This window comes from Capra hircus, chromosome 11 (assembly GCF_001704415.2).
Source record: "Capra hircus breed San Clemente chromosome 11, ASM170441v1, whole genome shotgun sequence".
Classification (NCBI taxonomy): domain Eukaryota; kingdom Metazoa; phylum Chordata; class Mammalia; order Artiodactyla; family Bovidae; genus Capra; species Capra hircus.
The window spans coordinates 49,474,008-49,489,875 of NC_030818.1; the positions used below are offsets into that span (position 1 = coordinate 49,474,008).

The following is a 15,868-nucleotide window of genomic DNA, read 5'->3' on the forward strand; positions in this document are numbered from 1 at the left end:
TTTATCAGATTTGGTGTTTATAAAAAGACTCTTGAGATTATACCCAATCCACTTGTAAAATTTTTATCAGCTTCACTATGCATTCTACGTCAGGTGTTGTTTTTCATGATATCTAGTTTTGAAGAATCCTCCATATCCTCACATCAAAAGCTCAAGTAATCGGAAATCAACCTTAAGAAGAGAGGCGAATCTTAGGTGAGGCCGTTAGAGTCCCAAGTTGAAACAAATGAGGCAAAAATACAGACGAGGACTACAAAGCTATTAACCTTTCATAGACTTTCATATTAGCTATGCCAGGCATCAGTGAACACTCCCTAATGATGACAGTAACATCTGCAGTGATATACCCTCCTGCCCCTAAATGTTCCAAAGGGGCGATGGTTAGAGGAATGAGGTCCCAGAGGACGGTACAAGCTGGTGGCGCAGAGGATCGGTGCAGTAAATGCAGGGGCAAAGAAGGACACATTGAGCATTTAGAAAGAAAAATATAAGCAGGAATAGAAAAGGAGATACAGTTATTACGTGACTCTTAATTCCTTACCTACCAGAATGACATGAGTCACTGCTACTGAACTCCAGAATTCAAAGATGTCTGATTTACCATGACTTGGCAAAACAGAGGAAGGGAGGGTGCTGAGAGGGGACATATAGTAAAACCAGGTGGATATTTACATATAACTGTAGCACATCAGAGCTTATAACATGCTTCACGTATATACCTAGAGGCATTCAACACACTTAACCGGCATGTCATCAGCAGTGATCCCTAAGCACAGACCCCGGCAGCATGCCACATGTGGCATACCTGCTGAATGCAGCCCTGGATCTGGGACACGACCTACTTGGTTCAAAGAATCAAGCTCGCTCGCACCAAAGGTTCTCGTCTGCTGGCTACTTTTCACTTTGAAATGTCTGGTATTCTATGAATGGGAACAGAGGTAGATGCAGTGTTCATGCAGACTAAGAGCTGATGAGGAGGGAGAAACCCTTACAGTATTCCACAAATACGATTATGAAAAAAACAGTATGGCCACTGCCTTGAGCTATGTTCCCAAAGTTGGGGAACTAAAGCAAGGCATATAACTGAACACAACTTATGAGAGACAGATCACAAAAGCAATGTGTAGATGGCATTTACTTTTCAAACTACGTGTATCAGGTAGGTACAAAGGACTGCAAATAAATTGTATTTACTTTCTGGAAAAATAAAGGCAAAGCTGCTGGTGGTTATTTCTCATTTTAAAAAATGAACAATCAGTTTTTCATTCATGGAGGGGACTTGAATTTTCACTGAACTCTCCAATTTTAGATATGGAAAACGGACACACTGTCCTGTCCCAGTGGGGTGATGAAAGGACAGTACTATACTAGGGTCTGTTGGCTAATACAATGATTTTAAGAATGCCTGGTTTACAACTGGGAAACCCTGCCTTATTATGATAAATAAATATTCAAATATAACAGAATTTAAACCAAAGAGAAATTATTCCAACTTTTCCACGCAAACAGGGTAGACACGCAGTCAAAATCATCACTCTCCCCACTGTTATCTAGGACTGTTCCAGAAGGAAGCAAATTCACCTTTGCAGAATAAAAAGAACAAAGGAAGTCAAATGTGACAATAGTGTTCTGAGGTTCCACAAGGTGTCAATGAGAGCACTTATGAGTTGTTAGGAAAATTTGATTTGAGAACTACATAATGGAAATTTACCGACTGTTTGGACTATAAACCTTATAACAACTTTAACATCAAATTAACTGTACGTGGCAATAAGAGTGAACCTCACAGCTGTGACTGCAGGGCTGTAGCAGAGATGGAATACGACAGTGGCTAAGTAGGGACTCTACAACTCAGAGGGGCTCTTGCTGAGCTCAAACATCTGGTTCCACCTTTAATTTTCACTTAATTTGTTCTGAGTACGTTCAGGGGCTTCTGTGCTGAAGCAGTGTGCAGCTGTTTGTGCCCAAGCTCTCCAAGTCCCATCCCATATGCCCAGCTCTCCTGGTTCACTCTATCTACTGGTACCAATGGGAAATGAAGGAAGTGGACTCTTTGTGGGTGATGCATCATTTCTTGAAGTTGGAAATATGCTGACTCAGATGTTAGGTAAACTATCTACAATGTTTTCAAGGCAAGACTCGATGTGTTTTTCTGAGTCCCTGGCCACTGGCAAAGATCAAAGTAGGAGGAACTTCTAGGGGCTCAAAGCTTTGACCTAAGAAGCAAGAGATATGGTCTGATGAAAACCAAGTAAGGCCAATGACATGTTACAGTGAGACGTGACAGTGGATTACTACTTCATATGTGACTAAAGATTTTAAAATTTTCTTATGAATGTTTCCTTACAGAAAAGAAATCAACCAGGTAGCAAGAATACTACAAAAAGCCATGTGCTGGGTTTCCCTGGTGACTCAGTGGTGAAGAATCCACCTGCCAGTGCAGGAGACACGGGTCTGATCCCTGGACTGGGGAATTCCACGTGCCACGGAGCAACTAAATCCGTGCTCTACAATGACTGGCCCTGTGCTCTAGAGCCCAGGCGCCGCCAACTATCAGGCTCATGCATGGCAGCTAGTGGAGCCTGCGAGCCCTCGGGCCCACGCTCCACAGCAAGAGCAGCCACTGCACTGACAAGTCCAAGCACCCCAACTAGAGAGCAGCCCTGCTTGCGGGAGCTAGAGAAAGGCCCGCGCAGCCACAAAGACACAACACAGCCATAAATAAATGCATAAGTAAATTTTTTTAAAAAAGAGACAGAGATGTGCGTTTCAAGTCAGGGTTTTTTAAGCCTTTTCACCATGCATTTACTAAAGGCGCCTAAATTTGGTTAAGATGCCACATTTGCTTTTAGCTGCAACAGGGAAAGAAAGGCTAGTGGGGACAAGAAGGGGGCACTATCTTGTACACATGCACCTTCCCAGGATGTGTAAAAGTTGCTGTTGAGAGATAATTTTAACAATTATCATGCAAACAGTATCAGTACACTTAACAGGAGGCAGAACATAGTGACAGGGCTCTATCTTGTGTTAGAAACAATGTACTTTACCGGATGATTTAGACACAAGGCTGCTTCACTTACCACTTCTGTTGATGTTTCTGCGTGTTCAGAAGTAACATGTTCTTGAAGAGATGTCTCCGTATAGCCCATTTTTCCACAATAGGGACAAGTAAAAGACTGTGGCTGTTCTACGGAGAATGCTTCCCCACCATAGTACAAATCTGAAAAACAGAGTGGAACTGCATTGAGAAATAATTACCAATTTTTAAAAAATACAGAAAAATGTAGCTCAGTCATATCTGACACTTTTGCAACCCCACTGACTGCAGCCCACCAGGCTCCTCTGCCCATGGGATTCTCCCTGGGTTCAATCCCGGAGTCAGGAAGATCCCCTGGAAATGGAGACAGCAACCCACTCCAATATTCTTGCCTGAAAAATCCCATGGACAGAGAAGCCTGACAGGCTACAGGCCATGGGGGTGCAAAGAGTCAGACATGATGACCACATACACCTATTCTTTCAGTATATCACTTCATTACAAACATCTCATCATTTAACATGAAACAAATACCTAATTTAAGAGGACATGATCATTTCTGTGAGAAGAGAAAATGAAAGAAAATGTTTATTACACGACAGATTTCTTCATTCTTTGGGAGATTTCGATTACCTTAAAAATACTTAAACCCATTATGTATATACTGACCATTTATTATATGTATAAAACTTGCCAGGTGAATTTGGGGTAGGTGAAGATAAATGTACTTTAAAAAAAAAAAGAAGAAGAAATAACAGAACTTCCTTACCTGATAAAGGGCACCTACAAAATCCCCAAGCTGACATCATACTTACTGGTGAAAGGGTGGATGCTTTCCCCTAAGATCAGGAACAAGACAAGAATTGCCACTCTGGCCATTTCTATTCAATATTTTAGTAGAGATTAGATAATCACAGTAGGCAAGAAGATGAAATGAAAGGCATCCAGATGGAAAGAAAGAAGTAAAACTCTCTATTAGCAGATGACAGGATCCTGTATATAAAAAATCCTAATGAATCCACTAAAAAACTAGCAGAACTCATAAACGAGCTCAGTGACATTACAGGATACAAGATCTATACCTGGGGTGGGGGACTGGAAGACTAGGATTAATATACACACTACTATATATAAAATAGATAACTAATAAGGACCTACTGTATAGCCCAGGGAACTCAATACTCAATACTTTGTAATGACCTATACAGGAGAAGGATCTAAAAGAGTGGACATAGGTATGTGCGTAGCAGATTCACATCGATGTACACCTGAAACTAAACGCAACATTGCAAATCAGCTGTACTTCAATAAAAATAAAAACAAACAAAACAGCAGATACAAGAGAAGCTCTAAAAGCTGAGAAGTTACCTTTTGTAAGAGATATTTACATTATGAGATAAACCTCCATCTGTAGCAGGAAGAGAAGAGGTTCAGCACTAAACCTCTAGAAACACCTACCAAAGGAGAGGCAGAGACCTGAATTTACATAACAACTTAACTCTGCAAAACAAAGTTACCCTTGTTTACCTCCCATAACTGGCCTCCTCCCCACCCAGCTCCCCCAAATCTTCTTTTGTCTTTAGCTAGAGATGGTATTTAAGATGAAGGCTTAGGCCATTTCAGGGAGTTACTGTTTTCCTGGGCATCACTCATGTATATAGAAGGTAGATATGTTACCAAACTTCTGTTTTTTGTTTTTTGTTTTTTTTTTTTAATAAAAGATCTATGACAGAAATAAATTGCTTCTCTGTAACTGGGAGTGGGCAATCCCAAAGAAAACTTTTTTAAAATTTCATTTACAATTGCAAGAAGAATAAAACATTTAGAAATACATTTAATAACAGAAGTGTAAAACTTATCCTTTGATAACTATAAATTTTTGTTGAAAGAAACGAAAAATGACCTAAATAAACAGAAAGACATCCTGCTTTAACAGGGTAGCAGACTTCCTATCATTGCTTTCCAAACTGATCTACAGATACAAAACAACTCCTATCAAAATCCCAGCTGGTTTCTTGGTATAAATTTGACAAGCCGATTCTAAAATTCACACAAAATTCAAGGGATTAACAATACCCACAGTAAGCTTGAAAATGAACGAAGTTGGAAGATTCATACTGTATGATTCCAAAACTTACTATGTAACCGAGACACTATAGTATTGGCATGCAGACATAAAAATCAATGGAACAGATTGAGAGTCCAGAAATTAAAAGTGACGTTTATGGTCAGTTGATTTTCTAACAGCTTTACTGATATACTTTGACAAATAAAAACTGTATATATTTATGGTATATAATGATATTTTGACATATGTGTATAGTGTGAAAAGATCACCACAATCAAGCTAATAAACATTTCCATCACATCTACACAGTTACCATTACGTGTGTATGTATATGTGTTGAGAAGATTTGAGATCTAGCCTCTTCAAAAATTTCCAGTACACAATATTTTTAACTATGATCACCATACAACACCATACACCATACAACTATGATCCCTTTTCCAGCAACACCAGAGAAGACTCTACACATGGACGTCACCAGATGGTCAACACCAAAATCAGACTGACTATATTCTTTGCAGCCAAAGATGAAGAAGCTCTATACAGTTAGCAAAAACAAGACTGGGAGCTGATTGTGGCTCAGATCATGAACTCCTTATTGTCAAATTCAGACTTAAATTGAAGAAAGTAGGGAAAACCACTAAATCATTCAGGTATGACCTAAATCAAATCCCTTACGATTATACAGTGGAAGTGACAAATAGATTCAAGGGATTAGATCTGATAGATAGAGTGCCTGAAGAATTATGGACGGAAGTTCATGACACTGTACAAGAGGCAGTAATCAAGACCATCCCTAAGGAAAAGAAATGCAAAAAGGCAAAATGGTTGTCTGAGGAGGCCTTACAAATAGCTGAGAAAAGAGAAGCTAAAGGCAAAGGAGAAAAGGAAAGATATACCCATCCGAATGCAGAGTTCCAAAGAATAGCAAGGAGAGATAAGAAAGCCTTCCTCAGTGATCAATGCAAAGAAATAGAGGAAAATCATAGAATGGGAAACACTAGACATCTCTTCAAGAAAATTAGAGATACCAAGGAACATTTCATGCAAGTGAAAGTGAAGTTGCTCAGTCGTGTCCGACTCTCTGCGACCCCATGGACTGTAGCCCACCAGGCTCGTCTGTCCACAGGATTTTACAGGCAAGAATACTGGAGTGGGTTGCCATTTCCTTCTCCAGGAGATCTCCCTGACCCAGGGATTAAATCCGGGTCTCCCACATTGTGGGCAGACGTTTTACCATCTGAGCCACCAGGCACAATTAAGGACAGAAATGGTATGGACCTAACAGAAGAAGATATTAAGAAGAGATGGTAAGAATACACAGAAGAACTGTACAAAAAAGGTCTTCATGATCCAGATAACCATGATGGTGTGATCACTCACCTAGAGCCAGACATCCTGGAATGCGAAGTCAAATGGGCCTTAGGAAGCATCCCTACAAACAAAGCTAGTGGAGGTGATGGAATTCCAGGTGAGCTATTTCAAATCCTGAAAGATGATGCTGTGAAAGTGATGCACTCAATATGCCAGCAAATTTGGAAAACTCAGCAGTGGCCACAGGACTGGAAAAGGTCAGTTTTCATTTCAATCCCAAACAAAGGAAATGCCAAAGAATGTTTAAACTACTGCACAATAACACTCATCTCGCATGCGAGCAAAGTAACGCTCAAAATTCTTCAAGCCAGGCTTCAGCAGTATGTGAACTGTGAACTTCCAGATGTTCAAGCTGGATTTAGAAAAGGCAGAGGAACCAGAGATCAAATTGCCAACATCCACTGGATCACTGAAAAAGCAAGAGAGTTCCAGAAAAGCATCTACTTCTGCTTTATTAACTACACCAAAGCCTTTGACTGTGTGGATCACAACAAACTGTGGAAAATTCTTCAAGAGGTGGGAATACCAGACCACCGGACCTGCCTCCTGAGAAATCTGTATGCAGGTCAAGAAGCAACAGTTAGAACTGGACATGGAACAACAGAACGGTTCCAAACTGGGAAAGGAGTACATCAAGGGTGTGTATTGTCACCTTGTTTATTTAACTCATATGCAGAGTACATCATGCGAAATGCCGGGCTGGATGAAGCACAAGCTGGAATCAAGATTGCCGGGAGAAATATCAATAACCTCAGATATGCAGATGACACCACCCTTATGGCAGAAAGCGAAGAAGAACTAAAGATCCTCTTGATGAAAGTGAAAGAGGAGAGTGAAACAGTTGGCTTAAAACTCAACACTCAGAAAACTAAGATCATGGCATCTGGTCTCATCATTACATGGGAAATAGATGGGGAAACAGTGGAAACAGCATCAGACTTTATTTTCTTGGGCTCCAAAATCACTGCAGATGGTGATTGCAGCCATGAAATTAAAAGACGCTTACTCCTTGGAAGGAAAGGTATGACCAACCTAGATAGCATATTAAAAAGCATAGACATTACTTTGCCAACAAAGGTCCGTCTAGTCAAAGCTATGGTTTTTCCAGCAGTCATGTATGGATGTGAGATTTGGACTATAAAGGAAGCTGAGCACCAAAGAACTAATGCTTCTGAACTGTGGTGTTGGAGAAAACTCTCGATAGTCTCTTGGACTGCAAGGAGATCAAACCAGTCAATCCTAAAGGAAATGAGTCCTGAATATCCACTGGAAAGACTGATGCTGAAGCTGAAACTCCAATACTTTGGCCATTTGATGTGAAGAACTGACTCACTGGAAAAGACCCTGATGCTGGGAAAGATTAAAGGTGAGAGGAGAAGGTGATGACAGAGGATGAGATGGTTGTATGGCATCACTGACACAATGGACATGAGTTTGAGTAAACTCCAGGAGTTGGTGATGGACAGGGAAGCCTGGCGTGCTGCAGTCCATGGGGTCACAAAGAGTTGGACGTGACTGAACTGAACTGATGATGACCATGCTATATATTAGATCTCTAGAACTTACTCATCTTGCATAACAAAACTTTGTACTCTTTGACTAGCATCACCCCATTATCCCCTTCCTCTAGTCAGCTGATCTGCAACAGGAATGCCAAGACAATTCACTGGGGAGAGGATCTTCTCAATAAATGACACTGTGACAATTGGTAGTCATATGCGAGAGAATGAAGCTGGACTTCTACCTCATTCCACGCACAAAAATTAAATCAAAATGGACCAAAGATCTAAATGTTGGTACTAAAATTATAAAACCTTAGAGGAAAACTTTTTTTACAACATATTTTTACATCTTCATGATCTTGGATTAGGTGATGGTTTCCTATATATGACATTAGAAGCACAACAAAGGAAAAAAAAACAGATAAACTTGACATTATCAAAATCAAAACTTATGTGCTTCAAAACATATCAGCAAGAAAATGAAAAGACAACCCAAAGAATGGGACAGAATTTCTGCAAATCATTCACCTGTAAGGAACTTGTATACAGAATACACAAAGAACTATGAAAACTCAATAATAAAAGACGTATTACCCAATTAAAAAAATTGGGCAAAGGATTTGAACAGACATTTCTCCAAAGCAGATATGCAGGTGGCTAATCAGCACTAGAAAAGACGGTCAGCAGCATCACTGGCCGTCAGAGAAATGCAAGTCAAAACTACGAGACACTACCACTTCACATCCACTAAGATGTCTACAGTCAGACAGATAATAACAAGTGTTGACTAGGTAAGAAATTATAGCATGAAACATTTAAAGGTTTTCTTATGCACTGACAGTGCCTTCTAATCAACTGTACAAATAATCTGCTTCCTGATCACTACAGTATGAAGATTTCTGTACTGTTAGCAAGAACAGTCAATTTAAACCTCACTCCTTCTTTACCGAGGCACTGTTTCATCTCACACTTTGCCAGGTGTATTTATTTCTGAATGGCTTTCATAAGCAAACGATTAGAGAAAAAATTACTTAGAATAAAAAGTAAGATTTGTGTTATTTTTAATGAATTTGGAGCCTCATTATGCAATGGGGATCGTTTTAGAACGTTTTGCCTTTACTTCTTCATACTCGTATACAAAGTTCTAAATGATAATTCACTAAACTTTAAATACGTACCAAAATCTACCCTTGTTAATATGCACTGCATTGGGTGGTCAGTTGTATGCCTTGTTGTTGTTGCACCACTTTCATAACAAGATGCACAAAGATCGTAATCGTAGCAAATTAAACACTTGTATCTGCGACCTCGAAAATTTCCTTTTAAACATGCATCACAGCTGACACCTATAAAAAAAGAAATATCATTAATTAGCAGCTGTAAAAGGCCACTCTTCATTTCATTTTTATAAATAAAAAGATGCACATACAACCCCAGATTTCTTTTCCAAAATGACTGAAAACAACAATGTAAAATCATATAGGAATTTCTGTTCCCTCGATTTACACTTCTCATGGAAGTAACTTAAAATGTTTAACAAAATGTAAGAAAACTTTTAAAATGTTTTGATGAACTAGCAAGAGGGCAACAGTCGAGTGAAAGAGGAGTGAGTAACTGGCCTCACTCAGGGAGGTGGGCAGCTACTTGGGAAAGTCTGAGCTTACGTGTTCACAGCACTGCATGACAAAGCACAGGTAGCAAAGACCTGCCAGGTTTGCCACGGTGGGGTCTGAACAGGCAATTCCTCATAAAGGTGAGCCCCTAATACACCTCACTATATGTGTGAGCTAGCAATCCTTAGGGGATTACAAAACTTGCCTCCTGAAATCCCCTCTGCACAAAACACCACCACCACCACCCTGAAAAGTTATAACTATCAGTACAAACCAGTCCAGATTTCACATAAGCGAAAAATCCAAATTCAGACTTCCAAATGGTTCTAGGTCAAGAATTTAGAGTAGTCCTAAATAAGCACCGGCACCAAGCATCAGACAAATAAAATTTCAAGGAATGACAGTTCATGCACAAAATACCAACAAAAGCTTAGATACCACCAGAAAGAAGTTTGTCTAAGAATAAGCAGCAGAATCAGAATGGCAAAGAGTTGATAGCAGAACTGAATATCAAATACTAACAGTTTAAAACAATAAAAGAGGAGCTTAAAAAGAGGCAACCAAAAAAAAAAAAAGAGGCAACCAACATATTTGAAAATGTACCAAATATCTCAATATGCAAAATATGAAACTTAATGGGCAGGTATAATAGCAAGAAAGCCTTTTATTTACATGTGATATGCCTGTTTATATAGAAAACTCCTGCTAAATTATTAGAACTAAGTATTTTAAGCAAGGTAGCCAAACATAAACACCAATAAAATACTGATTGACTTTTCATTCCAAAAAAGACAAGTATATTTTAAAAGTGCCATTTGAGTCTACTGATATGAGGTACTCATGTGCTGTGTGCTAAGTTGCTTCAGTCGTGTCTGACTCTTTGCGATCCCGTGGACTGTAGCTCGCCAGGCTTCTCTGTTCATGGATTTCTCCAGGCAAGAGTACTGGAGTGGGTTGCCGTGTCCTCCTCCCATATGAGGTACCCAGATTAGTCAAATTCACAAAGAACGAAACAAGCCCCTCCCAAACCCAGAGCAGAACAGTAGTTAGCAGAGACTGGGTGGAAGGGCAGAGAGGGAGTACTGTTTATTGGGTTTCAGTCTGGGATAATGAAAAAATTCTGGAGATGGACAGTGGCGATAGCGGCACAACAATGTAAGTACTAATTCCCACACTTAACTATATGCTAATGGGTTAAAACGACAGATTTTACGTTGTGCTTATTTTACCACAATAAAAAAAATTACATCATTTGTAGTAGTATTCCTGAAAAGTGCCTATGAATAAATCTAACCAAAGATACGCAGCCCTTTATGAAATAAATTAGTAAAAATGTGTTCAAAGACATTAAACAGCTTTTAAAAAATAAAAACACCAGGTTCACTGACTAGAAGGTTCAACATAATAAAATACCAATTCTCCCCAAACTGATCAGTGGACTTAGTACAATTCTAATAAAAAGACAATCACAAAAGAATTTTTTGTGGAACATAAGCTGACTCAAATCTTTACACAATTTGCAAAGGGTCAAAAATAGCCAAGCCATTCCTGAAGAGGTAACAAGATGGAGGGATTTGCTTAACATAGCAAGAGCTATTATAAAGCTACGGTAATTTAGATAGTAGGATACTGGCTTAGAGACAGACAAACTGACCAAAGCAACAGAACAGAAAGCCCTTAAACTGGTGCTCAGATGGTAAAGAATCTGCCTGCAATGCAGGAGACCCAGATTTGACCCCTGGGTAGGGAAGATCCCCTGGAGGCAGGAATGGCAACCCATGCCAGTATTCTTTAGGATTGACTGGTTGGATTTTCTCACAGTCCAAGAGACTCTCAAGAGTCTTCTCCAACACCACAGTTCAAAAGCACCAATTCTTTGGCGTTCAGCTTTCTTTATGGTCCAACCCTCACATCCATACATGACTACTGGAAAAACCATAGCTTTGACTAGACGGACCTTTGTTGGCAAAGTAATGTCTATGCTTTTTAATATGCTGTCTAAGTTGGTCAGCTTTTCTTCCACGGAGCAAGTGTCTTTAAATTTCATGGCTGCAGTCACCATCTGCAGTGATTTTGGAGCCCAAGAAAATAAAGTCTGATGCTGTTTCCCCATCTATTTGCCATGAAATGATGGGACCAGATGCCATGATCTTAGTTTTCTGAGTGTTGAGTTTTAAGCCAACTGTTTCACTCTCCTCTTTCACTTTCATCAAGAGGATCTTTAGTTCTTCTTCGCTTTCTGCCATAAGGGTGGTGTCATCTGCATATCTGAGGTTATTGATATTTCTCCCGGCAATCTTGATTCCAGCTTGTGCTTCATCCAGCCCGGCATTTCGCATGATGTACTCTGCATATGAGTTAAATAAACAAGGTGACAATACACACCCTTGATGTACCCCTTTCCCAGTCTGGAACCGTTCTGTTGTTCCATGTCCAGTTCTAACTGTTGCTTCTTGACCTGCATACAGATTTCTCAGGAGGCAGGTCCGGTGGTCTGGTATTCCCACCTCTTGAAGAATTTTCCACAGTTTGTTGTGATCCACACAGTCAAAGGCTTTGGTGTAGTTAATAAAGCAGAAGTAGATGCTTTTCTGGAACTCTCTTGCTTTTTCAATGATCCAATGGATGTTGGCAATTTGATCTCTGGTTCCTCTGCCTTTTCTAAATCCAGCTTGAACATCTGGAAGTTCACAGTTCACGTACTGTTGAAGCCTGGCTTGAAGAATTTTGAGCATTACTTTGCTCGCATGCGAGATGAGTGCAATTATGCAGTAGTTTGAACATTCTTTGGCATTTCCTTTCTTTGGGATTGGAATGAATTCCACTGACCTTTTCCAGTCCTGTGGCCACTGCTGAGTTTTCCAAATTTGCTGGCATATTGAGTGCATCACTTTCACAGCATCATCTTTTAGGATTTAAAATGGCTCAACTGGAATTCTATCACCTCCACTAGCTTTGTTTGTAGTGATGCTTCCTATGAACCAGTCAATCCTAAAGGTAATCAGTCCTGAATATTCATTGGAAGGACTGATGCTGAAGCTGAACCTCCAATACTTTGGCCAGCTGACTGATTGGAAGAGATCATGATGCTGGGAAAGATTAAAGGCAAGAGAAGGGGATGACAGAGGACGAGCAAGCTCCGAGAATTGGTGATAGACAGGGAAGCCTGGCGTGCTGCAGTCCACGGGGTCGGAAAGAGTTGGATATGAATGAGTGATTGAACTGAACTGAACCAGTATTTCTGCCTGGAAAATCCCATGGACAGAGGAGCCTGACAGGCTACAGTCCAAGGGGTCACAGAGCTGGATATGACTGAGTGACTAACACACACACACAAACAGATGCAGACCTGTTGAAATCTGTGTCACAACAGTAAGGTCACTAGAGATCAGTGAGGAAAAGAGGGAGTAGACAGTGAATGGTACTAAGACAGGTGATCTCCCTGCCATATACGGGGACAACAGAGTTGGATCTCACCCACAGATTCCACACACAGGAATCAATTCCATCCACAGATTCCACACACAGGAAATCAAATCCAGATGGTTTAAAGACAAGTGTGAAAGAGAAGTGAGAAAAATCTCTGAAGACAATATAGGGGAATATTTTTATAAACCCAGAGTAAGAAACCATTTTCTTAACACACACACACAGGGCCCAATAAAGGGACACATTCAACCACATTAAAATTATGACTTTTCCTTCACTTTTGATATCCTGAAAGTGAAGTGAAAGTGAAGTCGCTCAGTTGTGTCCGACTCTTAGCGACCCCGTGGACTGTAGCCCAACGGGCTCCTCCATCCACGGAATTCTCAAGGCAAGAATACTGCAGTGTGTTCCCATTTAATATCCTAGAGTGATGGAAAAGACAAGGCCCAGAATCTGGCGACAAATAAAACATACACGACAGACAAGAGTTAGCTATACAGGATACATTAAGGAACTCAAACATTTCAGGAAGAAAATGACCAACATCCAATAGGGAAATGGGCAAAGACTTCAATGGGAGCTATAAAGAACAGCAAACAAAACTGACCAATAGATACATGAAACGACGTTCAATCTCATTAGTCATCAAAGAAGTGCAAATAAAAACACCATGAGCCATTATTTTACATCGACTGACTGCAAAATCCTAGAAGCCTCTTGATATCAAGTGCTAGTGAAGACTAGGAGCAACAGACACGCTTCTATGTCACTGCTGGGGACATGTGTCAGCAAAACCATTTTGCAAATTTTATTCACATTCTAGTCAAGTTAAACATGTACAATTACTATGTCTCTGCAATTCAATTCAAATCAATTTCCTGGGCCATCTTTTGCCCAGGAGCATCAGAAGAATGTAAAAGAATTTTCACAGTGGTTTTTGTAATTGAATAAAAACGCTGTTAACAACCCAAAGGCCCATCAGACAGTCCATTATGGAATGAATTAAAAGATAATAGGGACTTCCCTGGTGGTCCAGTGGGTAAGACTCCAACCTCCCAATGCAGGGGATCTGGTTCATTCCTGGTCAAGGAACTAGATCTGGTATGTCCCAGCTAAGATGCCTGCTTGCCACAAGGGAGATTCTGCGAGCTGTAAAGTAGACCCAGTGCAGCCAAAATAAATAAATATTAGAAAGAAAAAAAAAAATGAATGATAGCCTAAAACAGGGGGTGAAGACAGGCATAAAATCAAACTAAGTTCTAAAACAAGTTAGAAGATACATGCCATGGAGGAAAAGAAGTAAAAAAGGATAAACAGTGTGGACAAAGAAAGCTCACTGAAAAGGATGATGAGCAAAAAGATGGACTACTTCAAAATTTGCCTATTCAAAGCAGCCTCCAAGCATGACGATGCACAACACTGAAGATACTGAAAAGGGGTAAGTACCTATTTATTTAGATTCACAAATGAAAGTTTAATTTAACAGGATATAGTAACTTTGCCAAATAAAATGTAGTGTGAACTAAGCTACACCTCTTTAGGGTGCCAGAAAGGTAAGCTCAGGTTTGAACACTAACTTTTTGGAGTGTCCACCCCATCTGACAGAAAGGTTTCCCAGGTGGTGTTAACCTTTCTGTCTGTGCGGAGACTTAAGAGACATGACTTTGATTCCTGGGGTGGGAAGATCCCCCGGAGGAGGGCATGGCAACCCACTCTAGTATTCTTGCCTGGGAATCCCATGGACAGAGGACCTTGGCAGGCTATGGTCCATGGGGTCCCAAAGAGTTGGACATGACCAAAGGGAGTTAGCACGCATGCATACTGCATAGAGCAAATGAAACCTAACATTTTTTAAATCCAGGAGACCTCAGTGCTATCATCTAGTGGTCCTACAGCTTTGGCTCTTAAGGTGATATTTTAATTGACAACATTTGAACTCTTGTTTCTATTATGATACTTTTTCTATAGGAATTTTGGTTTTCAGCGTTGTAAATATTTCTTTTCAATATCACCAGAAGCAGTTTCATTCTTCCTATCAAGGAAATGATCATTCTACATATGCCACATGTATGTTCTGTTTCAGATTTCCTGAGCCTCTTGGTACAGGTAGAACACTGTTATTAACCAAGGAACTGTGCAATGAAGAGCTGGCTTATTTTCCCTGTTAGGGTAGATAGGAAGGGAGCAAATTTTGTTAGTCTGTGTTATACAAGTGATTTCTGACAGATATACTTAAAAGAGATTCTGTTCTGAGTGAGAAATCTGGGGTCCTTTTCTAAGCTAAATGAGATTTAGTCATTTCAGGTGGGGGCAGAGAGAGAGAGGATTGCTACTGAAAAACTGTAGCAAGCCTATGCACGCTTCTTCCATGCTTTTTAGAGACTGAGCCTGGCGTGCTGCAGTCCACAGGGTTGCAAAGAGTCAGATGCGAGTGAGCGACTGACTGAATGAACTGTACTGAGCTACTATCGAGAGAGGTCGTATGGAATCTTCTCTCAAGTCAGATACTGTCTAAAGCTTGTGATGACAAATTAGACGTGTTAAACTGGCAGAGCTATTACAATGAGAAGAAGTAGCAGGATATAAGGAAAACTATATGTAAGGAAATATTTTTACTTCCCTGACTTCTTATTCATATTACACTCATCACCAAAACACATCCCATATAGTATACTTGCCACCATGGATAATTACAGTTACCTTTACTTGTATTTTGAGAAACCCTGCTGAGAATTTACCTAACATAACATTTAATGGTCTGACTGAAATATATATTTTTGTTTAAAATAGTGATCTTGAATCACAAAAGTTGTTAAATGTCTTTCAGTGTTTAAGAAGTTAAAAA

General features: G+C 40.0%; 1 protein-coding gene across 1 annotated transcript in view; it reads right to left on the bottom strand.

Moving 5' to 3' along the window:
* Positions 1-15,868, bottom strand: part of KCMF1 (potassium channel modulatory factor 1) — a 78,001-nt gene that overhangs the window by 23,996 nt on the left and 38,137 nt on the right. The window contains exons 2-3 of the mRNA XM_018055388.1: positions 9,160-9,327; positions 3,081-3,220 (exon numbers count right to left, since the gene is read on the bottom strand). Of these exons, the coding sequence (XP_017910877.1) occupies positions 3,081-3,220; positions 9,160-9,327 (308 nt within the window). The remainder of the gene's footprint in view (positions 1-3,080; positions 3,221-9,159; positions 9,328-15,868) is intronic.